Consider the following 26,579-nt stretch of genomic DNA (forward strand, 5'->3'; position numbering starts at 1 on the left):
TTGGCTCAGTGGATAGAGCATCGGCCTGCAGACCAAAGGGTCCCAGGTTCTATTCCAGTCAAGGGCACATTCCTCGGTTGCATGCTCCTCCCCAGCCCACTGGTCGGGGCTTATGCAGGAGGCAACCAATTGATGTGTTTCTCTCACATGGATGATTCTCTGTATCTTTCCCTCTCTGCCACTCTCTCTAAAAATCAATGAAAAATAACCTCGGATGAGGATTAAAAAAAAAAAAAAAAGGAAGTACTTTCGCCCTTGCTGGTTTGGCTCAGTGGACAAAGCGTTGGGCTGCGGACTGAAGAGTCCTGGGTTGGATTCCAGTCAAGGGCACATGCCTGGGTTGTGGGCTCAGTCCCCATTAGGGGGTGTGCAGGAGGCAACAGATCAATGATTCTCTCACCATTGATGTTTCTATCTCTTTCTATCTCTCCCTTCCTCTCTGAAATCAATAAAAATATTTTTAAAATAATAATAATAATAATAATAATAATAATAATATATGCCCTTGAAGACATTTTCAAAGGTTCCACCACTAAAAATATCATAAGAATAATGTGGGAAATTCCAGGCACTCAAAGAGAGAACTCAATTTTCTAAATTAATTCTGGAAAATGTTAAATCTGGAAATGATATATATGTTTATTTAAAATCACATGGAGTATTTTAGCACTAAAAGGTTAAAACTTACATTGGGGTGTTTTTTTTTCTTCAATTCAGTTCATAAGTAACTATTTTAATCACTGTATTTATGACTGTGTACTAACAGAGTAACTCAAATATCCTAAGCAGATATAACCTCAGAGAGCAGTATCACACATACCCTTGGCTTGGTGAGTTCTTCTGTTACATTATTTCCTACACATAAAATATCTAAAGAGGGTAATACTCTTTAGCACTTATTATTCTGCTTGAAATAAGGGTGAAAAAGAATCCAGAAACAAATAGCAAGTTCTACATGAGATCCTCTACCTACAAAATTCAGTGTTTCTTTCCTGAAGTCTTGAGCTGTCCATATGCACATATTGCTGCTTCTGAATTACAAGCTGATTACATATAAAATCATTCTGTAGGAGAAAAATGGTGACATTTTATGATGTTACATTAGAAAGTATAAAATGAGGGTTATATAAAAGTTCTCTAGAATAAGTTGTCATTGTTTATATATTCTGCCAAACTTATGAATATAAAAATCCAGCACTGCTAAAGAACAAGGGGCGTGCAGGAATGCACAGTGGGTACAGGAAGATCGGAGAGCTGCGCATGTCATTTAGGAGGGCTGTGAGGAGGAATGACCTGCTCCAGGCTCCTGGACAGAGGAGGCGCCAGTGTGTGCCAACCGTCCCCTAGCAACTCTATTCTGCTCACCCTGATTATTTCCCCACCGAATCAGTTAGGGTTATTTGTAAGCCATTATTCCATGCAAATGCAGATGTAAAGGAGTAGGGGAGAAACTGGCTACTCTATGAAGAATTGTAATTTATGGAAATAATTTTGAAATTAATCATAAACTCGTAAAAAAATATGTCCACATCATATATAATTATATTCCATATTATGTAAACTAGAAATAAATCCATCTCTATATTATCAAGAAACATAATATTTAACTCCTTAAAAAAGAATCAAAATCAACATCCAAAGACAGCCTCGCTCTATTTTTAAATTGTACAATTTATACTTAAAATGTAATTCTAAACTTATACTTAAAACAAAAAATATTCCCTGCAGTAAAAAATGTTTACTTTATACCTAAAATTATAATGTATTCTAATACATAAACAGATACTTTAGTAATAATACAATATCAAATATCTAAAAATCATTTATTATAGAAAAGTAAAAGAAAATCAAAAGAATGTGCTAGAAATCTTTTCAGCACAGCTTAGGAGCAAAACAATTACTACAGATAACGAGCAAAACTGCCATGGAAAGCTGCTGCTGTTGTCATTCAGGCAGACTTTTATTTTGCTTTTATCCATGATTATATTTTAACAATTTTCAACTAAAATATTATCACCCATAAAAATTAATTTTAATTAAATCCAAACAAATGTTAAGAGGACACAAAGTCAACTGTGTTTCCATGTTTTTATTTGGTGTGAAACATTTTAGAACCATATTTTAGGTAATAAAAGCCTCTATGTTAGGTAAGTAGAAAGGCAGTCTTTACCAGCATGATTTAATAAGGACAACTTGGTTACCTGCATAAAGATTTTTATTCAAAATCCTTTCACATTTGTAGATCATGTTGCAGAAGATTTTACCTTCCAAGTGGCATTCTATTTGGTTTCTTATTGATCGAAGGTTAAATAAATTGCTGTTACTTGAGCAATTTTCATTCTCTGGCACAAAGAGCCAAAGAATTATATATGTCACAACAAAATCTACAGGTTACATGTGAATTCTAATCTTTCTTTATGTGAAAATTCCTTTATAAATAAAGTATAAGGCCAAAACCGGTTTGGCTCAGTGGATAGAGCGTCGGCCTTCGGACTGAAAGGTCCCAGGTTCGATTCCGGTCAAGGGCATGTACCTTGGTTGCGGGCACATCCCCAGTGGGGGTTGTGCAGGAGGCAGCTGATCGATGTTTCTCTCTCATCGATGTTTCTAACTCTCTATCCCTCTCCCTTCCTCTCTGTAAAAAATCAATAAAAATATATTTTTTTAAAAAAAGAAAGTATAAGAAAACACTGACACTAAGCCTGTCGATTAAAGGGGGTCTATTATAACTAAAACATTAAGTTAAAATAGCTTGGCACATAATTAGCAGGTAAGGATATTCTCTTATTCCTGTTAATGATGAAGAGTGAATAAACTAGTTTCTGGCTATAAAGATATTTACTTTTCCTTTTGTACACGTACATCAAAAAATATACTCTTAAGACTAAATCAAGTTCCTAAATTCAGCGGGGGAAATAATCAAATTCAAATTTTAAATGTTTCCTTCAATATATGATCATATAAAAAACAAATTTTCAACCAAAAATGTTTCTCTAGCCGAAACCGGTTTGGCTCAGTGGATAGAGCATCGGCCTGCGGACTCAAGGGTCCCAGGTTCGATTCTGGTCAAGGGCATGTACCTTGGTTGCGGGCACATCCCCAGTAGGGGGGTGTGCAGGAGGCAGCTGATCGATGTTTCTCTCTCATCAATGTTTCTAACTCTCTATCCCTCTCTCTTCCTCTCTGTAAAAAATCATTAAAATATATATATAAAAAAATGTTTCTCTACTAGCAAAGGGAAAAGGTCAACATCCTATTTTATACCTATCTTTCCTTTCATATAAGAAATATACATTTTTAAAAAGCTAAACCCAACAATAAATGCTCCAAGAGAAATTAAAACAAGAATTATACTTCAGCAACCATAATTTCAACAAAAAGGGAAAATAAAACTGTTTTTCACAGAAACTTTAGAAAAACACCTGGCAAATAGAAGCTCATTGGCTGCAACAGTCTTGAATGCCAACATTCTTTAAACTAATTTCATGATGGAGACATAAACCAAGAGAGATAAAATTACTAAATAATTCATTTATGTTGAAAAATGTGCTTTGGTGCAAGGAACAACACTCAAGCAACTGGAACTGGAGAACATTATGCTAAGTGAAATAAGCCAGTCAGAGAAAGAAAAGTACCATATGATCTCATTCATTTGTGAAATTTAATGAGCAAACCCAACTACCAAGGAAATAGAGACAGACTCATAGATAGAGAGCAGGCATTCGCTGGGGGTGGGGGTGGGGAAGGACAGAGGGGACTCAAAGGCAGAGTGGAGGGATTGAGCAAAAAAGAAAAAAAAGAGAGAGAACTCATGGACATGGACAACAGTGTGGGGATTGCAGGGGGGGTGTTGTGGAGGTGGAAGAGGACATAGAAGGGATAAATGCTGATGGAAAAAATAAAACAGAAAAGGAAAATGTGGCTCGGGTTGAAGTGAAAAGTGGGGAAACCCAGTGGATTATCCCATATTTTACTGACAGACTTGCAAGGATTTTCCTCCTGCTGAACAGATAAAAACTACTTTGAGTGCCCTCTACTGATCCCATTCTTTTTGCATTGAGGTTATGAACAAAGTAAAAATATTTTCAGCCCATCAAATGTTGCCAGCGCTAGCTCTGAAATCTGTCCTAAGTCCATCTACTTCCTAACTTTTACTAGTATAGCTGTGGTCCCAGCTACTAACCATCTCTAGTCTAGACCACAATGAGAACTTACTAAAACAGTCTTCTTGCTTTTACACTTACCCCTGTGCAATCCATTCTCCACAGAGTAGCCTAAACAATCTTTTTAAAACATAAATCAAACCTTGTCATTTCCCTGTTTTAAAAAATTTCTCAATGGCTTTCATCTCATCTTATAAAAGTAAGAGTCAAAGGACAGCCTATGCAATTGGATGTCTGCCAAACTCTCCTTGCCCACTTTCTTCACGCTGGCCTCATTCCATTCTTCAAATTAGTTTCTCAACCTTGGCACCTTCGGTACATTGGGCAAGACAGTTGTTCATTGTGGGAACTGTCTGCATTGTAGGATGTTTAGCAGCATCCTTCGCCTCTACCCACTAGGTGCCTGTAGCACCATCACCCTCAGTTGTCACATAACAATATGTTTCCAGACATTTCTTTTAAAGAAGCCAAGCTCATTCCTGCTTCCTGGTCTTTTACCCTCTCATTCCCTCTAGGTGAAATAATTACTCCCAATACTTGAGCTCTATGACTGGTTCCTTTCATTATTATCTCAGCTGTGTTTGTCTACTCACAGGCCATCTCTAATCATCCTACATAAAGTTGTGCCCATTTCCATCATAGCTACAGCCCAATACTTAATAGAGTACAGAGTAAGTGCTCAAAACATAATCACTGGAAAAATGCATAAATGTCAGTATTTATGAGAAAATGCTTAAGTGGTAAGATGATAATAGTTATGTATAATGCCACAACAGTACCTGGATATTCCCCTATACTGTATTTGCTTCATCTTTCAAATGTATACATCCTAATGCACCAAAATTCTTTCTGGTAATATTATTGTCAGTTATAGGGAATGTATATTTGCTCATTGTGCATTAACAAAAATAGTCCAACGCCAGAGCTTGCTTCCACAGAGTGGGAACAGAGAGGCATTTGAACTGTTCAGAAGATGCTATGCTGCTGAAAGCACTGAACATCCAACCTCCGGCTAAAAGTAGCCATGACAGAGGATCCCAGTTTGTTCCATCATGTACATAAATGGCTAACCATTTTTATCTAAGCAGTCACTCTTTCATTTATCTTGTTTTAAGTGGACACGCAAAGGTCAATACCTTTGATTCTTTTTTAAAGACAGAAAAACATGACTTCAGTTATTTCAAAAGCAAACAGCTATAATGAATAAAAAGGAAATATGAGAGTTAAATCGTAATCACTTTATGTTTTCGTGTGAACTGATAAAATCCAGTCAGGTGAACCCTATGCTGAGTAGTTAAACCTGGCAAAATTGTAGTCTCTGATCAGAATAGTCCAACTGGATTTCATTAATTCCGTAAAGGTTGGTTCACTCATGTCACAAGGGGCCTTTTAGTTACTTCTAGAGATGTGTTTTTGATATCAGCCCTTTGAATAAATATACATTTCTTCAGAAAATAATACAGTTTTTAAAAAATTATGTCATTGCTCTGAATTGCTAAAATACATTTCTAGATATTTAAAATAATAAACACACAATGCAGTGTACAGATGATGTGTTGTGGAACTGTGCACCTGACACCTATATAATATTGTTAACTAGTGTCACCCCAATAAATTCAATAAACAGGAAAAAAATTTTTAAAAATTTTTTTAAATAAAAAATATCACTGATTTTAAAAACTATCATTCATCAGAACAATTGCATAAGAACTTCTGGACAAGTGAGACTTCGCAGACCAGTGTGTGAGGGGAGGAGAACCGGCACATACCAGTTGTGCACCATGAGTTTCTGCACAGCCAGGAGAGCGTTGTAGCGAACCTGCTGGTCTTCGTGGTGCATGTGGTTCATCACCAGTTGCTTCCCACCAAGCTGCTCAATGACCCTGCGGAACAGAAGCCACTGTGTGAAGATACTGCAATTACTTTCAAACTCATGCTGTTAGTCAGCAGAAAGCCCAAATCCTAAGGAAAGTTACAATACACGTAAGTAAACCAACACATGCCTTTTTCTATCATTTTCTCCAAATCATAGTTTTAAGGCATTCAAATATTTCCTCTTTTGAATTTCTAAGAATAAATCTAATTGCTATTCTCCTTTCCCAATCCAGGCAAGTTTCACCTACCTGAATATCTCACATAATATTCCTGATTATAATTTTCTAGGTAGTTGAGTATCAACTTCTTTATTTCTAGTATTTCTGGCCTGCTTAAAATCAGTATATTGAATATCATCTAATATCCATAATATCAATCAATATTAAGTTCACCAGTGGCTGTGCTATGAGACAGATATGGGCTCAAGTACAGATTTCAGGGAACACAGAGTTAAAAGCACCCAGTAGAAGCCATGTTAATTTCCTGAAAAAAAGACTATTGATTTTTAAGATATCTGCTCTTTCTTGTAACAATAGGATATACCACATGACCTCCTGGGCAATGAACCAGAGGAGAAAATTCCTCTTGTCAAGAGCACCGTGATGACTGACAACTGGCATTGCTTTCTATCACTGCACCTGACACCCTAAAAACTCCAGTTACCACAGATGTAAACGTAAAGTGAAAATGGTTATTTCCTTCATGAATGGAAAGAGATTCTCTGTTCCTTTGCAAGGACGTGGCTATGGATAGAGCTGTGGAGTCTCTTAATTCCAGCACAACAGTATGGATTCTCCAGTCTGTACTGCCTAGTGGGAGATATAACTATCACATAGTCAGTGACAAGTGACAGCAATAGGGCTTTGGTGGTTTAAGACAACCTCACAGACGGATGGATGGGGATCAAAGATGAGAGAGAGGCTTTTATGTTTATACCTTTTAAACCTTATTTTTTAAAGCATCTTTTTTTATTGTATTGAATTGAGGAAAAAAATTACAGTATAATTATTACCAAACATTAACTGAGTGCTTGTTATGTGCCAGGTACTGTGCTTTAAAACGTTATTTTATCTAATACGTATATCAGCTCTGCTCTCTATCAGATAAGTTACATTAGGGAAGTCATTTAACCATGTAAATTCCTTCCTGCCACATGAGAATAACAAGGATGCCTTCTTTATGGTGCTGCTGTGAAGACTAAGGGACATAAAAGCCCAAGTCTACTGCCATGAGGAGGAGGAGGAGAAGGAGACAGGGGCTGCTCCCCTTCAATCCAGTCAAAGTGACCTTCCAAAAATCTGAATTATCACTTGTTCTGCATACAACACTGGCTGACAAGGCCCTTCACAGTCTGACTTGGAGCCTTCTCTCGCTTCACAGAGCCCAGGCCTACACCCTGGACTCTGTGCACTGACTCCACTGGCCCCTCTGGGTCCCCCAGTCACAGAGTCTTGGCAAATGCTGCCTTCTGTTCCTGAAGCTTTCCCACTCCTCTTCGTGTAGTTTTCAACCAGAGGCATGGAAAGATGATCGTCACTGGATAAATTTTAAAGGGAAATTTGAGGAACAAACATAAAGTCATTAAGTCATTCTCAATTTTTTTAATCCTCACCCGATACGTTTTTATTGATTTTTAGAGAGAGAGGTAGAGAAAGGGAGAGAGAAACATCGGTCAGTTGCCTCCCCGTACACGCCTGACTGGGGATCGAACCCACGACCTGGGTATGTGCCCTGACTGGGAATCGAACCTTCGGTGCATAGGACAATGAACCAACTGAGCCACACTAGCCAGGGCCATAAAGTCATTCTTATTTCACCACAAACTGCTTACTCAACTGACTGTGTTCATGTGTATGAGCGACTTTGAGGGGTTGGCAGGACTGGCTTCTTACCTTTTCTCTTTAGCTTAACACCCCTGTCTCCCCCTGCCCTTGCTTACTCCTCCAGGGTGGACCTCTGTAATTGGGAATTTGGAAAAAGGAATCCATATGCACAGATACACCCCCTCCTTTCTCTTCCATGTTAGTCCAGTGTTCCCTGGAATTAATGGGTTAGTCCAATTCAGAGTTCAGTATTAGGAAGGCCATCTGTGTATTGTACATATACCACGTTTTTCAATATTGGCTTTATCAGTAAGAATTCTACTTTGGCCTCCATCTGTTATCTCCTTTGACATGTTTCTCAAATAATTTAGAATTTAGGCAGGCAGGAGGGGCATTATTTATTGGGACCCTGCTGGACACCTCCAACACATGGAGATACAGTTGATTATCATTATCCACAGTAGTTATGTTCTATACAGTCATCACTAACAATGATTTAGTTAATACTAAAATCCTAGGGGAAATCCAAGGTTAGGTTCCTCCAAGCCTCTGGTCACAACACTGTCATTAACCAATCAATACATAACCCTGTTTTATGTGTGTCTGTGTAAAGACAACTTACTTAATATATATTATTAATTCATTAGCACTGAACTCATAGCCAACAGCACCATAACTCGTGCCTGCAGGAAGCTTATCTAATACACATATTTTCTCTGTAAAGCACATCACAGCCTTCTTGTGCTGAGGACTCTACACAGCACTTTAGCCCTTGGCTTAGAGTTAGTGAAACAGTGAAATCACCAACAAAGTGCACAAAAATACAAAAACAATGACACTAAACAGACCACACAGGAATACTTGTTTATAGTACAAAGCTAAAACAAGAAGGCAGAGTATCGCCTTGTTTGCCTTCAGCTGGGAATGTGTGAATCAGGTGACTCAAATTTTGCTCTGTGCATGTCCACCAACAATTGTGAAAGCATGAAGTATTGATTTGGGGGTTAGAAAATAAATTTTAACAAGTAGGCAAATTCACAAATCTAGAATTCAGAAATAATGAGGATCAACTGTATATGAATAAGTATAATCGCAGGAAGGTACCATTTTAGTGAAACTAAAAAAACACAGAGATCACACACCATTGATGATGATGATGATGATAGCAATTTTTTTACTTGCTGGGCACTATGCTAAATGCTTCCTATTTTTCTCTCATGTAATCTTTACAACAAACGTACTGCCTCTAGAAAGTCATGGTTTTTGACATTTTAAACCCTTGCCCCTTGTATCTGCTCATATTAACACCAGCCAAGAAAATTTTTAAAATTTGCTTTTAATAATTTATTATTATATTTATTTACTACACATTCATTTTCAAACTATACATATTACTGTCCTCCACCCCAGAGATTCCAATGGGTGTCAAAGAGGAATAAACAATCTCCACTCCACTGATACACAATGCTATAAAAACAAAGACATTTCCCCTCTTCTAAATTTAAGGTGCAAATGAACCACCTATTACTTTCAGATTATACAGATGTCCAAAATCATAAATGCTTGAAAAAGTGGTGAAAAAGGATCTTTCCAGTTGGCAGATTAAGACAAGATATCATTTAAAAGACCGAATATTTAGATAATTTAATTTAGAGCTACATTCTAGTACTTTAATAGCTACTGCCTAATAGAAAAAAACCTTGCTAAACATATTTCAAAACAAATCAAGTCAATAGCATGTTAAGCCTTAAAGACTTGTAATATTATAATACACAGTTAACAAGCTCAATACTGGTAATAACATTTAAAGAATGTACCAGCTGGTAAAACAGAGAAACATAATTTTAGAGTAAATTTTTCAAATATCCTAAAAAGCACAGCACTATTTTTTTTGTTCTAAAGGTCTTTTTCCCTGTTAATATGGTTCTATAATATGATATAAAGTATAGTTTGATATCAGGTAGGCAGCAAAATCTCTGCCATTTCAGCAATATTTTTTCTGATACATTGCCTTGGGCAAGGGAAGCAAAAGAAAAAATAAACAATTGAGACTACACCTAAAAAGTTTTGCACAACAAAGGAAACCATCAACAAAATGAAAAGAAACCCACTGAGTGGGAGAACATATTTGCCAATGATACATCAGATAAGGGGTTAATATCCAAAATTTATAAAGAACTTTCGTAAGTCAACACCAAAAGAAAAAAAAAAAAGATCCAATTAAAAAATGGGCAAAGGACCTGAATAGACACTTCTCCAAAGAGGACATACGCATGGTCAAAAGACATATGAAAAAATGCTCAATGTCACTAATCATCAATGAAATGCAAATGTTAAATACAATGAGATATCACCTCACACCTGTCAGAATGGTTATCATCAATAAATCAACAAACAACAAGTGCTGGCAATGATGTGCAGAAAAGGGAACCCGCGTGAACTATTGGGAATACAGACTGTGCAGCCACTGTGGAAAACAGTATGGAGTTTCCTCAAAAAATTAAAAATGGAAGTACATTTTAACCCAGCAATCCCACTTCTGGGAATATATCCTAAGAAACCTGAAACACCAATCAGAAAGAATATATTTACAACTAGAGGCCCGGTGCACGAAATTTGTGCACTCGGCGGGGGGGGGCGGGGGGGGAGGGTCCCTCAGCCCGGCCTGTGCCCTCTCGCAGTCCAGGAGTCCTCGGGGGATGTCTGACTGATGGCGGGGAGGGGGTCTAAGCCGTCAGTTGGGCATCTGTAGCACTGCCACAGAGGTGGGAGAGGCTCCCACCACCGCCACTGCGCTTGCCAGCCGTGAGCCCGGCTCAGGCTTCTGGCTGAGCAGCACTCTCCCTGTGGGAGCGCACTGACCACCAGGGGGCAGCTCCTGCGTCTGCCCCCTGGTAGTCAGTGTGCATCATAGCAGCTGGTTGTTCCACCGTTCAATCAATTTGCATAGTAGGCTTTTATTATATAGGATAACCAAGATCTGGAAACAGTCCAAATGCCCATCAGTAGATAAAAAAGCTGTGGTGCATTTACAAAGTGGAATACTACTAGTTGGCCTTAATAATAGAAGAAAATCTTAGCTTTTGCGACAACATGGATAAACCTGGAAATTATTATGCTAAGTAAAATAAGCCAGTCAGAGAATGACAAATACTGTATGATTTCATTTATATGTGGAATCTAATCAACAAAATAATTTAACAAACAAAATAGAAATAAAAGCAGACTGACATAGATAATAGAACACACTGACATCAAATTCTGCTTTAGGTGAACTGTCATAATTTTTTGGAATCCATCAATATAAGGCAGCCTGAGCTACAACAAATCAGGTATTTTAAAAAACAAGGTAAAGATAAAAAATAATAGGTTGCATGGACACTTTGGGAGAAAAGGTAATTTCTCTACTTGAAGGAATACCTCTCCATCTAGTCATTGACATGATGTTATATGATCCTATATATAAAAGCCTAATATACAAATTGACCAAATGGCGGAACAACTGGTCACTATGACACACACTGACCACCAGGGAGCAGATGCTCAATGCAGGAGCTGCCCCCAGCCTGCAGGCCCCAGGCCAGTGAAGGCAGGTGCCAGCGGGGGCCCTGCAATCACCCCGCTAGTCGCCCCACAGATCGGCCCTGATGGCTGCCCAGGCCTAGGGACCCTACCTGTGCATAAATTTCATGCACCAGGCTCCCAGTGTTTAAATATTTATACACAATAAGGACAAAGAAGTTATGAAGTAATTATGGAATGTGAAAGTCTGCAACTACAATGGTGGCTCTGCCAATTTTTCCTCACGTTCTAAGATGTTCTGGGTTTATATGATACTTTTTTATGATAAATAAGGTAAACATGTCTTCCTTATATATAGCTTTAATGAATATAAAATATTAACATTAATAATAATAAAAGTAGCTAGTACTTATTGAGAACTTACTATGTACCAACGGCACTGTTCTAATAACTGTACTTAGATTAACTCATTTAATCTTCATATCACCCTCACCAGAAAGGAATATGATTATCATCCCAATTTTATAAATTAGGAAACCAACTAGCAAGTGGAAAAGCAACAATTCAAACCAAGGCACTTTCCCAAACAACAAAAAACAGCCCTTTGTCCCATTTAATGCCTTATCCCTTCTATTGGCACCTTGACCTCTTATTTTTCAAAAGAAAAAAAAAAATCCTAACTATCTTTTCATTGTTAATGAAGCTAAGTGATTTTAAATTATGAGGTCAGCCTCACCTCCTCTGTAAAGCCTTACCTGTCTCCTCCCACATGCAATTTCTTTAATATTTTTAAATACATACATTAATTCCATTATTATACATCTCCTGTAACCTTTCTTTCAGGTGTAATATATCCTTTTATACTTTAAACCTGCTGAGTTCAAAGTTAGTACAAATAGTAGTTGAAAAATAGCTCATAAAATAGCTATTGAATTAACTCACATAAACCAAAGAAAATCCTCAATATGAAATTTCTGTGATCTCTGTTGGCTACTACACTATAGTAGTATATAGGTGTACTTATCCTATCTAATAATAGACAAATATGCAAATTGACCGCACCTTCGCTACGCCCAAGTCACGCCCACCAATCAATCAGGACGAATATGCAAATTACCTCAACAAAGATGGAGGCTAATTTGCTTATCAAGACAGCCTAGAAAGAAGCCAAGAGCTGCAGAAGGGAGCAAAGCTGCGGAGAAGCAAGCAAGCCAGGGGGAGGAGAAGGGAGGAGCGGAGGCGGGGCCGGGGGAGAAGGAAGTTGAGCAGGCGGGGCCGGGGGAGAAGGGAGGAGCGGAGGCGGGGCCGGGGGAGAAGGAAGGAGAGCGGGCTGGCGGAGAAGGCGAGGCGGGGGAGAAGGGAGGAGCGGAGGCGGGGCCAGGGGAGAAGGAAGGAGAGCGGGCTGGCGGAGAAGTTAGAAAAGCAGGGGGGCGGGGGACAAGGGAGGGGAGCAGGCAGGGCGGGGTAGAGTGCAGCAGGAAACCCTATTGCAGGATTTTTCCTGCAACGGGAACGCTAGTATTTTTATACTACCCATTTTAACTAGGTTTATCATAATTCCCAGTATTATGTTAATCTTGATTTCACATACTCCGTTAATTCCTCTGCTAAACTACCCTATTTTAGACAAGTACATTAGGATTCTATGTTGACTGTTTCAGAAAACCCAAATGATACTAATGGTTTGTCTGTTACCGTTTGCCTCGTGGATAATGCCGCACATATTCTCCAACATCATGAGCAGCAACAGCTAAGACTTGTGGATCATCTGATACTTCCAGAAGTTTTGTCAAAATTCTGAAATAAATTTAATGCAAAAATATATCAATTTTTGATTCTTCTATAGAGTACAACAGAGTACAGGTATAACAAGGATATCTTCCCCAAAATAAACATTTTGTTCAAAATATGTATGAATTTATGAAGCTTGCTTACTTAGATTCTGAAGCATCACTTAAGACTGTGGCTCAAGTTTTCTCTGTCTACCTTTTTCTATCACATGTCACCCTGTCAAATAGCTAAACTCTAAAAACAACAGGAAGTGCTGATAAAGAACCTTTTGTCAATCCAGGAATCATTTCATTATAAAGTAACTAGTAGCCCTGCACACAAATCTGTGTGCCAGTAGCTCTCTGCGGGGCCTTACTGCTCCACGTCCACTGCCCAGAGGCTCTCCGCGGCCCAGAGCCCATCCATGGCCAGGCGCGGAACGCTTGCCTCGTTGCTGGGGCAACGACGCAAGTGTTCCCCTTCCCTCTCACCCCCGGCTGTTCCATGCCCGCTGCCCAGAGGCCCTCCGCAGCTGAGGTGGAACGCTTGCCTCATCGCCGTGGCGACGAAGCAAGCGTTCCGCCAGGCCTCTCATGCTGCCCACTCTCAGCGGCCACCCCCTGGGACTGGGGGACTCCGGCGGGGCTGAGAGGACTAGGCGCCGCCATCTTGTGGCTATGGGTGCCGCCATCTTTGTGATGGAGTGACAGTTAATTTGCATATTGCCCTTTTATTAGATAGGATTCCACGCTTCTTCTAAGCTAAGTGGGCAATCTGCATTTCCAAATAAGAGAGGGGAAAGGAATGAGCATTTACTATACACATGCATGTTCCAAACCCTGTGTAAATCATATTCCTCACAACAATCCATAAATGAGGAAATGAGAGCCAGAGAAGTTAGGTAATCTGCTAAGGACACAGCAAATGTTGAAACTGAGATGTGAATTATTACTTGCTGACTCTAGCCCACACAAAGCACAAAGCACACCCTGGTGGCAGTTCATCCAGCCCAAGCACATGAAAACCCACTGGGGAAAAGCAAAAAATACATTCAATGTCCCACACATTTATATTTTTTAAATTTCAAACTATGTTCTTTTTAAAAGGCCAACTTGCAAATTATTCTGAAATTAAGTTTAATTCAACTGAAACAATTCAAATGATTTCAAAAGATTAAATTATTTCAATGACATTTTACTTTGACATTTTATTAAGAAATTACTTTATGAAACAGTAAGAAAATATTATTAACATGGGAGACTTTAAAAGCATAACAGAATATTTGTTATGAATACCTTAAACCAGAGGTCAGCAAATTAGAGCTGAAGTATAAACTCAGCAGCCACTGTTTTTATAAATAAAGTTTTATGGGAATGCAGCCACACTCGTTAGTTTGCTCACTGTCCATGTCTGTTTTGGCACCAGGAGGACAGAGCTGAGTAGCTGGTGACAGAGACTAATTTCCCAGTTAGCCTGGAAGAAGGTGTGGAATTATTTCATAATGAAATGATTCCTAGACTGATAATAGCTTCTTTATCAGTGCTTCCTGTTGTTTATAGAGTTAGATATTTGACAGGCTCAGGTGATGATAGAAAAAGGTAGGCAGAGAAACCTTGAGCCAGTTATTAAAAAGCTGAATCACAGACCCAACCCTAGACCTACTTAGAATCTGCATTTTAACGAGATCACCATACACATTTAAAAGCATACACTTAGAATCGTCAATAAAAATGTCCAGGAAAATAAGTTCCAGAAAAAAGATTCTTGTGGTAAACAAAGAGAGAGCTTTCTCTAATTTATGCCTGAACACAGCTGTTATATCAACAATGAATTCTTCACAACCCAAATCTGTATCACCACATCGACCTCAAGCCAAGATTCTGTCAGACACTCCAATGGGATCAACACAGCAACATATCACAGCTTTGGAATTAGATCAAATGTGAATGTTGACTTTGATATTTGCTAAAAAGGTAATCATGAAAAGTGTCTATACAAATCCAAAATAGAATTCACCATTATTATTCTAACTGATCACTCCCAATTTTTGCTCTTGTTCTCCTTCACAATATTTTTCCTCTATTTTACAAACTTGTTCCCTCAGCTTTTGCATTTCTCTTAATTATAATCTACTAAAAAAGAAGAAGAAAAAAGAAAAATATGAACATGCCTGGCTGGCATGGCTCAGTGGTTGAGCATGGACTTTTGAACCAGGAAGGCATGTTCGATTCCCGGTCAGGGCACATGCCCGGGTTGTGGGCCTGATCCCCAGTGTGGGGCATCCAGGAGGCAGTTGATCAATGATTCTCTCTCATCATTGATGTTTCTATCTCTCTCTCCCTCTCCCTCTCCCTTCCTCTCTGAAATCAATAAAAATATATTTTTAAAAAATATGAATAAAATGGTAATAAATACACATCTATCAACAATTGAATCTAAAAATCAAAATAAACAAACAAGGAATCTAATGAACCAAATAAACTGATGAATAAAATAGAACCAGAGGCATGGAAACATGGAACAGACTGACGAATCTCTGAGGGAAGTGGGAAGGGCGGGAAGAGATTAACCAAAAAATTTATATGCATATATGCATTTACCTATGGACCCAGACAATAGAGTGATGAAGGCCTGGGCTGGGCTTGGGTGGTAATCGGGTGGAGGGGGACAATGGGGAAAAAATGGAGGGGACCTCTGTAATATTCTCAACAACAAAAAAAAAAAATTTAATTATAAACAGCATGGTTTCTTGTACTTCAGAATATTTCCTTATTCAAATTACATATTTATTTCAAAATTATAACATACAAGATTAGAAAGTATTTTCTAAAAATTATTATACTCAAGAGTGATAAAGGCAAAAATGAACTTATATCACATACTTGCTAAGTTTGGAATTACCTGAAAAATAGGTTAGAGCCTGACATAAGTGCAGTTCTCCACAGATAACAAGTACTATGTTTTTTAATAGCAAAATAAAATAAAGATTCCATCTGTACCTATTTTATCAGCTAGTTTGAAGGGCAGCATGAGTATGCCCCGCCTGTCAATCATCCCCATGCAGATAATCTAAGGGAATGAAAACTAAAGACAAGCAACTACTTCAAATTTCTCATCACATTAGCATAGAATAAAAGTATAGTGCCACATGCCATTGTTTCTGGTTATTCAGAAAAATCACAAAGGGTCATACAAAGGTAAAGGAAGTAATTTAAGAAAGCAATATAATAAAAAACCTAATGTTAGAAAACAAAACATGCACTTCAAAAGGCCCTTTAAGTTTGTCATAACAAAAATGCATGTAGTGCTTCAATAATACTTTGTGAAAAGCTCCTTCCATTTGAGCTCATTTTGTTGTTAAAAACTAAAGTGGCATGCTGAAAAGATCATTCACTCCTTCCCTCTACTTATTCTCCATCAGTCCTCCAACATCTACCATCCATTCACTTTGGCTTTTAAGTAAAAATATATTATTTGGAGTAATTCACAGAAAACAAAGTCTAAACAACAGAAATATGCACATCCATAGAAATAGAAAATAAATGAGTGGTTGCTTAGGGTTGAGTGGATGGGTTAATAGAGAGGTTATAGCTAAAGAATATGAGGTTTCTTTTGAAGTGATGAAAATGTTCTAAAATTGACTGTGTTAATGATTACATACATTGTGAATATACTAAAAACTACTGATTTTTATACTTTAACCTTTTGCACTCGGATGTCGAGTGTGACTCGACACGGTTAGCATCGGTAGCAGGAATCGAGAAAAAAGCAAGCGAGTGCAAAGGGTTAAATGGGTGAATTGTATGGTATATAACATCTATATATATAAAACCCTAACATGCAAATAGACCGAACAGCGTAATAACCGAACAACATATCACTATGATGTGCGCTGACCACCAGGGGGGCGCACAGAACATAGCAGGTGTCGGGAACAGTGGGATGGTGGAGCAAGTGAGTGGGGGCACCAGACCAAGGCAGGGCTCCAGTCGCTGTCACTGGGGCAAGCCTCTGGTGGTTACTGAAAATTCTTTGCTCCTGCCCCCTGCAGTCGTGCCTGGCGCTTGCACCTACTGCCAGCACCGGCCCCAGTTGCACCCGCTGCAGGAGCCGCCACTCACACCCACTGCTGGCGCCCGGCGCCAGTCTTGATTGCTCAGCGCCATCAGTGGGTGTGAGCAGCAGCTGCAGGCTCCGATCGTCCCTGGGGGCTTCTCTACCTCCCCCTGCTCCTGAGGGGCAATTGGGGCAGCAGCTGCTGCTGGCACCAGCTGACAGCACTGGCCCTGCTCGCACCCGCTGCTGTCGCTGGCCCCAAGTGCTCCACGCTGTCAGCCAGTGCCATGAGCGTGTGGGAGCGGTGGCAGTGGGAGCAGGGCTGCTGGCAGACAGGGAACCCAGGGGGCCGTGGCGGGAGGGGTCAGGTGGGGGCGTGGAGGATGGGCCGAGACCTGCCCCTGTGCCCACTGCAGCCTCACGGCCCACAGTTCCTTTCAAGGTGCACGAATTCATGCACTGGGCCTCTCGTATCTCAATAAAAAAGCAAGTGGGGGTAGAAAGGCAAACACTTGCACATCTTATTACAAGAAAGGGAACCCTCAAAGCTGTGGGGAAAATGTTACTTTCAATTAAAAGTGCTGGTTCAATCAGATATCCCTGTAATGAAAAAAATGAATCTTGACCCCTACTTTATACTTTACTCAAAAAGCAATTCCATATGAAATGGAGATCAAAATATGAGAGGTTAAACAACAAAGCTTCTATCAGATAACACAGAAATATATCTTCATGACCTTGGGTATGCAAAAACATCTTAAACAGGACACAAAAAAATCACTAGCCATTAAGAAAAATATTAATAAATTGAACTACATTAAAACTAAAGAGTGAAATAGTATGTGACAAAGTAGGAAAAAATAGTTGTGATGAATATATATATAAAATATATATATAAAATATATATATATATAATAGTTGTTATATATATATATATATATATATATATATATATATATATATATATATATAACACGGATGTTCAGAATATATATAGAACTCCTATAAAATGAAAAAAAAAATACTTCAGGTACTTCTAGAAAAAAGATATATAAACTCCCAATAAGCATATGAAAAGGTATTCAACCACATTAATAAGCAAGAAAATCTAAATTAAAACCATAGAATATCTAAATTTAGACTAACAGAAACATGTCTGTGAAGATGTAGAACAACAGATATTAGAGTATAAACTGGAATTTAAAACTTACTTCAAAAGTTCATAATTCTTTTCATTTAACCTTACAGCATTTTCTCTCCAAAATTTCTCAGATTTGTGCACAGGACTCCATTCCAATCTTCCAGATTTAAGTTCTGAACTGTATTCATCAAATGAGCTATAAAAATTTTTAAAGAATTCAGAGTTTATACAAACCTCAATGATCCTCCAAATTAAGCACAATAACATCTCCATTAATGATTTAACTACAAAGACTGACCATCCTTTGTAAATTAACAAAATTCCACTAAACAAAGTTTAAAGAGCTTAAATAAGCTTTATAAATCATGTGACATTTATTCAGAGTACTCAGGTCCAGTACTGTAAAATTTGAATACTCATCATAAGATATTAAAAGGAGTACTTGCTTTCAAAATCCCTACCCTAATATATCTTCTATATATATAAAAGCCTAAGTGACTGAACGACCAGTCGACCGGTCACTATGATGTGCACTGACCACCAGGGGGCAGACGCTCAATGCAGGAGCTGCCCCGTGGTGGTCAGTGCACTCCCACAGCACCGCTCAGCTGACCGACAAGCGCCAGATGCTGGGCTCACGGCTGGCAAGCGCAGCTGCAGCGACACAAGCCTCTCCCGTCTCCATGGCAGCGTTACCAAGGGGTGGCAGTGGCAGGCAAAGCAGGCCGAGATGAGGCACCCAGGGCAAGCTTGGGCTCCTCCCTGGCTGCCTGCCACTTTGCGCACTACTACATCCCTTGGGGGATGTCGGATTGCCAGTTTCAGCCCGATCCCCACCCGAAACCGGCAGTCTGACATTCCCCAAAGAGTCCTGGATTGCAAAAAGGTGCAGGCCAGGCTGAGGGACCCCACCAGTGCACGAATCTGTGCACCAGGCCTCTAGTGTATACATAAATGTATATCAGTAAAATATCTGATAATCTAGCAGAGTTTCTACCTTGCCACTTAAAATACGGTATCTGTGCCCCAGGCGGGTGGCTCAATCAGTTGGAACATCATCCCATATACCAAAAGATTGTGAGTTTGATTCCGGGTCAGGGCACATACCTAGGTTGCGGGTTTGATCCCCAGTTGGGGTGTCTATGGGAGGCAACCAATGTTTCTCTCTCACATAGATGTTTCTCTCTTTTTCTCTCCCTTCCTTTCATACACACCCATACATACTGTATTTGCCAGACCACTAGATTCATTAATACAAATGTAAAAGTATGTGACTTTAACATAAAATAAAATAGTATATTCTGATATTATTTACTACAAATGTCATAAACTACTATATTGCATTAAAAAAACAAAAACACATATCTGTACAACCAGAGACCCAGTGCACGAAATTCATGCATGGGTAGGGTCCCTAGCGGCTGCCAGCTGCTGGCTGCCGGCCGGGGCCTCCCTTCCCCGACTGCCGGCTAAGGCCTTCCTTCATTCCGTGCTGCCCCTGGTGGTCAGCGCACATCATTGTGAGCAATCAAACTCTGGGTCGGTCAAACTCCTGAGGGGACACTTTACATTTTAGGCTTTTATGTATATAGATATGCTACAATGTGATTACCAACAATAAAGAGGTAATTCTTTGGTTGAATTAACCCACTACAGATGAATTAAAAACAAAAATCTCTGTAAATATAATAAACTGCAATGCACTTTGTAATCATCATTCACTATGTATCAAGATACTTCATTATTCAATTAGCCAGTGGACAAACACAGTGACAAGACATGCCTGGACTTTCAAGTAAAAATTTTTAAAAGACATGGCCATTTAATACCCAATGGTAATTTAGTATAACCAGGATTTATTAAATTGATCAGAGTGTCCTGTTTGAATAAAGTAGTAATTTACTTGAATGTAATCCCAGTCAGTATAAGAAGTAAACTAGTATTTTTAACAGTAATGTCCTAAACCTATAAGAGCAAAAACAGAAAAAAAATCTTTCAACTGCACCCATCATCCTATTAGCTTAGCTTTATGTAAATAGAAATATTTTTGAAATTTCCAAATTCAAAATGAAAAATCAATAAGTAATAATTAGTACTGATTGACCCATATAAGTCTCAAACACTGAACACATTTACAATTAAATCCATCACAATCCTTTCTCACAGCCTGCTCCTGAGCACACCACAGCGAACTCTCCATTCACTGGCCACCAAGATCACTTAGGATACTAAGAAAGAATGTTTCTTAAGTATTTCTCTAGTTTCCAGTCAGTCACCTTTCCCCACCCCACCCCACCCAATCAACCGATAGGTGCAGAAAGGTCAGCAATAAGGAACTCTCTTGCTTGAACAATTGTCAGAAAAGTTTTGACATTCAGGCAAAGTCCCTGGTTTTTCTCCTTTGATTTTTCTATTTTTTAGAGTACTTATGAAAAGAGCAAAGTATCGTATTTTCCGGCGTATAAGACGACTGGGCGTATAGAAGATTTTCCTGGGTTAAAAAGTCGTCTTATATGCCGGAAAATACGGTAATCTAGATATTTATAATCAGCAATGTACATTAAATAATTTATAAAGCTAACTATCACTAGCATTTACTTTTTAAAAGGATTGTAAAGGATTTTTATAAAGAACTGATGATGATAAACTTTTGTAAATAATCATTATAAAATTTAAAAAACTGCAAGCCTATTGCTAGCCTATTTTATTACAATAAACTTATTCATATTTGAAATTATAGAAAGACAAAAACCACTTGTCTCCCTCCACAAAACTCCATTACAAACCACTAATGTGGGTGATACCTCCTCTCTCATCTCCACAACAGCATTTGGGCATTGGGATTATGGGCCGCATTGAATTACCTGGTAAATACATTTCTGGAAAACTTATTATACTGAAGGCATCTGCTGAACACTTGAAACCTCACAACAATCCTACAAGGTTAGACTTTTTATTGCTAATTTACCAAAAGGGAAACTGAGATGTTAAAATGTCAAGAATACTGCTCAAGGTTATATGTGGAAAAAGTAGCCAAACAATTCAAACTGGAGTCAGCCTCCCAAACTCAGTCCAACTACAGAAAAAGATGTATTTCTTAAGAGTAACTCTTTTAAAAATGTATCAATAATTAAAAAACAAACATCTGGGTTAATGTGAAAGAACAGCAAGATATTATTAAACAAACAAACAAAAAAAACCCACCAAGGTCTAGAAGAATACGTAAAACCCCGTTTGTCTGTGTGTCTGTCTCGGTGTGTATGCATGGGAATAGGCTGGGAAGATGGTGGGAGTGGCATGGAGTCCCTTCTGTGCTGTGTAAGCATTTTCTTTATGTTTACTTCATGTATATCATTTACATAATGTTTAAAATAAAATAAAAAAATAAACCAATAGGAACTTCAGAAAAGCAGGAAAAATATAATTTCCATATGTGGACAAAAGTCCTCCAAAAATTAACAAGCATCATTGCTTTAAAAAATTCTAAACCAGAGAGATATTCTTCAAGGTTTCCATGATAGTGCCAACCACCTAAGGTAGTATAGTCAGTCCAACTTTAAAAAGAAAATGATGGAACTCTCCCCAAAGAGAAGAAATAACACACAGCTCTGACCAACTGTTACCATGGTAATGAGCCAGTTTTTCCATATTCTCCAAATATTTAATAGAAGACATAATATTTTAGTGAAATCTTTTGAGTTTATATTTAGTAACAAATTTAAATTTCCTTAAAATACTAACCAAGTAAAACAAAACCCAAAATAGCCAGTCTGTGAGAATTAAAAATAACATACCTAAGATCCTGAACACTCTCCCCAAGTTTTTCCAAAAGAAATTTTATATCTTCGCTGATGTCTTCATCATCGTACTTTTGCTGTTCCAAGTTCTCCAACTGTTTGAGAACTTTGCACTGAATCATAGCCAAAGCATATTCTTGGCGAGTTTCTCTTTCAGTTGATTTTTCTAAAAAGTTCTGGGTTAGACAAAGATATAATAAGAAGCTACATAATTTGTTATGTGATATTCTCAGACCTCTGCACTTCCTTTTACACCGTTTCTCCTCCTCCTCCTATTGACAGGTTAACTATCACCTTTAAGTGGATGACTGTATTGCAAATCCTTACTTCTTTCCTAAGCATCTGTCCATATCAGAAATGTACTTCTGACTCCTTGCTTACTTATTTGGCTTCCTAAACATTTTAAACAATTGATCCATGTAAGTCTCAAACACTGAACACATTTACAATTAAATCCATCACAATCCTTTCTCACAGCCTGCTCCTGAGCACACCACAGCGAACTCTCCATTCACTGGCCACCAAGATCACTTAGGATACTAAGAACGAATGTTTCTTAAGTATTTCTCTAGTTTCCAGTCAGTCACCTTCCCCTCAACCCCCTCCAATCAACTGATAGGTACAGAAAAGTCAGCAATAAAGAAGTCTCCTGCTTGAACAATTGTCAAAAAAGTTTTGACATTCAGGCAAAGTCCCTAGTTTTTCTCCTATGATTTTTCTGTTTTTAAGAGTATTTATGAAAACAGCAAAGTAATCTAGATATTTATAAAGATCAAGTGTTCACTGAATCAACCAATATTTTTAAGCAAAGAACATGTTCAGGCGTAGGGACAAGAAAGAACAAGCTCTCAAGAAAGCTACCCTTCACCAAGTTGGTATATGCCTTCCGTTAAACAAACAAACAAACAAACAAAGCCTGTGATAATTAATTCCAAATCAACTGTACTAAAATTTGAAATTTACTTATTTTTGTAAGAAAGTTATATTTCTATTAATTATGCCAAATAAACACAGAAAGAGATTTAGCTTAGTATATGGAAATTAGTGTGACTAATCCCTAACAAAATTATAACTGCATTTTTCACATATATATGAAAAAACAATCCTAAAATTTATATGGAATCACAAAGACCTCAAATAGCCAAAGCAATCTTGAGAAAGAACAAGGAAGCTGAAGGCATCATGCTTCCAGATTTCAAACTAAACTACAAAGCTATAGTAATCAAAACTGTATGGAAATGGCATAAAACAGTCTCATAGAGTAATGGAACAGAATAAGCACCTAGAAATAAGCCCCCACATATATAGTCAACTAATATTTGACAAAGGAGTCAAGGATACTCCATGGGAATAGTTCTTCAATAAATTGCACTAGGAAAATTGGATAACCACATGCAGAAAAATGAAATTAGACTACTATATTATACAGCTCACAATAATTCACTTAAGATTGATTAGAAACATGAAACTGTCAAACTCCTAGGAAAAAAAACAGAGAAAAGGCTCCTTGGCACTAGTCTTGACAACAATTTTTTGTTTAGGATACCAAAGTCACAGCAAAAAAAGCAAAAATCAGCAAGTAGAACTACATCAAACTAAAAGCTTCTACACAGCAAAAGAATAGAGTGAAAAAGCATCCTATAAAATGGGAGAAAATATCTGCAAACCATATATCTGATAAGAGGGTTAATATCCAGAATGTATAAAGAACTCATACAACCCAACAACAAAAGGCAATTTAAAAATGGGCAGAGGATCTGAATATTTTTCCAAAGAAGGCATTCAGATGGCCAACAGGCTCATTAAAAGGTGCTTGACACCAGTAAGCACCAGAGAAATGCAAATCAAAAACACAATGAGGGCCCTAACTGGTTTGGCTCAGTGGCTGGACTGAAGGGTCCCAGTTTCGATTCCGGTCAAGGGCACATGCCTGGGTTGTGGGCTTGATCCCCAGTAGGGGATGTGCAGGAGGCAGCCAATCAATGATTCTCTCTCATCACTGATATTTCTATCTCTCTTTCCCTCTCCCTTCTTCTCTGAAATCAATAAAGATATATTTTAAAAAAATAAATAAAAGCACAATGCGGTATCACCTAACACCTATCAGAATGGCTATCATCAAAAAGACAAGAGATAACAAGTGTTGGGGAAGATCTGGAGAAAAGGGAGCACCAATGCTCTGTTAATGGTAATGTAAACTGACTACAGTCACTATGGAAAACAGTACAGGGGTTCCTCAAAAAATTAAAAATAGATCTACCAGTTGATATAGCAATTTCACTTCTAGTATTTACTTGAAGAAGAAAAAACCAGTAACTTGAAAAGATAATATGCACCTATGTTCATTGCAGTATTATTCACAATCTAAGATATGAAAACAATCTAAGTATCCATGTATAAAAGAAAATTACTGCCCTGACTGGTTTGGCACAGTGGATAGAGCGCCGGCCTGCGGACTCGGGGGTCCCAGATTCGATTCTGGTCAAGGGCATGTACCTTGGTTGCGGGCACATCACCAGTGGGGGGTGTGCAGGAGGCAACAACTGATCGATGTTTCTCTCTCATGGATGTTTCTAACTCTCTATTCCTCTCCCTTCCTCTCTCTAAAAAATCAATAAAATATATATATTTTTTAAAAATAAAGAAAATTACTCAGCCATAAATATGCAAGAAATCTTGCCATTTGCAACAACATGGATGGATCTTTAAGGCATTATTCTAAGTGAAATAAGTCAGGCAGAGAAAAACAAATGTATGATCTCACTTATATGTGGAACCTAAAAACAAAAAAAAATTAAAATTAAAAAAATGAACTCATAAATATAAAAAACAGATTGATAATTCCAAGAAGAAGGAAGTGAGAAGTGAGTGAAATGGGTGAAGGTGGTCAAAAGGTACAAACTTCCAATTATAAAATAAATAAGTTCTGTGGATGTAATAATGTACAGCATGGTAACTATAGTCAATTATACTGTACTAGAGTAGAGGCCCGATGCACAAAATTCGTGCAAGGGGCTTGGCCCTCACAGCCCCACCTGCCTCGGCCCTTGCAGCCTTGGCTTTGTCTGGAAGGTCGTCCGGAAGGACGTCTGGAAGTATGTTTGGCTGTCCAGTCTAATTAGCATATTACACTTTTATTATTATAGATTGTATATTTGAAAGTTGCTAAGAAGGGCAAAACCCCTTATTCTTACCCTCCACCTCTCTTATGTTACCGTTACTCTTGTATATTATGATCATTGCATTGCATTACTGATCGTGAAATTATATATTTACATATTCTGTCTTTACTAAACAACAAGCCCTTATGTGTCAAGCTGTATCTTGGGCATTTGAGTTCTTTAACAATTAACATAATGGAGCTGGAATATAAATGGGATTCAAAACTTGTTTGTGAATTAACTGAACTCTAGCCATGGAAGGAGAGTGTCAGAAGATTCTATTTCTAGAATTTCATCTTTATTAAATAAATGAGAATATGGATAATGAAACATTCAAGTAGAAGAAAAAATATGTTCACCTTAGCTACTAAAAGACTTCAGAGTCTCATTAATACAACCTACTCTGATTTAAGGATTGATTACCGCTTTATCTGGACGAGACTGAAATTTACCTCATGTAGACAGTTTGTAAAGAAACTAATGGCAGAGCCAATACACTGGCAGAAGAGTAGAGAAGTACCACATTTACCTATTTCTTAAGAATAAACCTCTCAAAGGCCACAGAACAATTTTTTACATGAAAAAATGTTACATTTTATAAATAAGGATAATCAAAAGCAAAAATAATACATAGAACAACACTTGGTCAACAGATGACTGGCATTTATCATATCTAGACATTCCCACTTTTATTTCACTTTCCACTCTTTCAATGAAATTTACACTGAACTTCACTCCTCAATGCCTTTAGCCACTCATTCAACCCTTGTTAGGCAACTAGGAAAAACATGGAGTTTGATGCTTTCACAGCTGGTATTTTCAGCAAGGAAAACGAAATTCCTTGTCACATGACTCATAATTCTCCTTTTTATGGTTTTTTTTCTCCTTTTAATGCCACTCTAGAGGTTCCTGAGAAAATGCCCCAAGAAAAGAAAAAAGAAGATGCCAGAGTGGTTAAGAAGATGGCTTTGGAGCCAGACAGATCTCACTGACATTCTAATTCTATCACTTAGTAGCTGAGGAATTAATCTCCAAGTCTTGGTTTCTTCATCCATAAAATAAAAAATAATAATAGCACCTATTGGATTATTATAAAGATTAAATAAGGCAACGCATAAAAAACTCAATAAATTATAACACTTATTATTCTCAATATCAAAGACAGGTTAGCATAGTGGCTAAGAGCATGAGTCAGACTGCCTGCGTCTGAATTCCAGCTCTGCTGCTTCCGGGCTGGTTTGGCAAATGACGTAACCTCTTGTAGCCTCATG

At 38.1% G+C, this 26,579-nt stretch overlaps 1 protein-coding gene across 1 annotated transcript in view; it reads right to left on the reverse strand.

The window, feature by feature from the left end:
• Window positions 1-26,579, reverse strand: part of ATP6V1H (ATPase H+ transporting V1 subunit H) — a 78,170-nt gene that overhangs the window by 14,879 nt on the left and 36,712 nt on the right. The window contains exons 10-13 of the mRNA XM_079796392.1: window positions 22,145-22,323; window positions 18,421-18,546; window positions 13,079-13,180; window positions 5,933-6,046 (exon numbers count right to left, since the gene is read on the reverse strand). Of these exons, the coding sequence (XP_079652518.1) occupies window positions 5,933-6,046; window positions 13,079-13,180; window positions 18,421-18,546; window positions 22,145-22,323 (521 nt within the window). The remainder of the gene's footprint in view (window positions 1-5,932; window positions 6,047-13,078; window positions 13,181-18,420; window positions 18,547-22,144; window positions 22,324-26,579) is intronic.

The sequence above is a fragment of the Cnephaeus nilssonii genome (assembly GCF_951640355.1).
Source record: "Cnephaeus nilssonii genome assembly, chromosome: 18".
NCBI lineage: Eukaryota > Metazoa > Chordata > Mammalia > Chiroptera > Vespertilionidae > Cnephaeus > Cnephaeus nilssonii.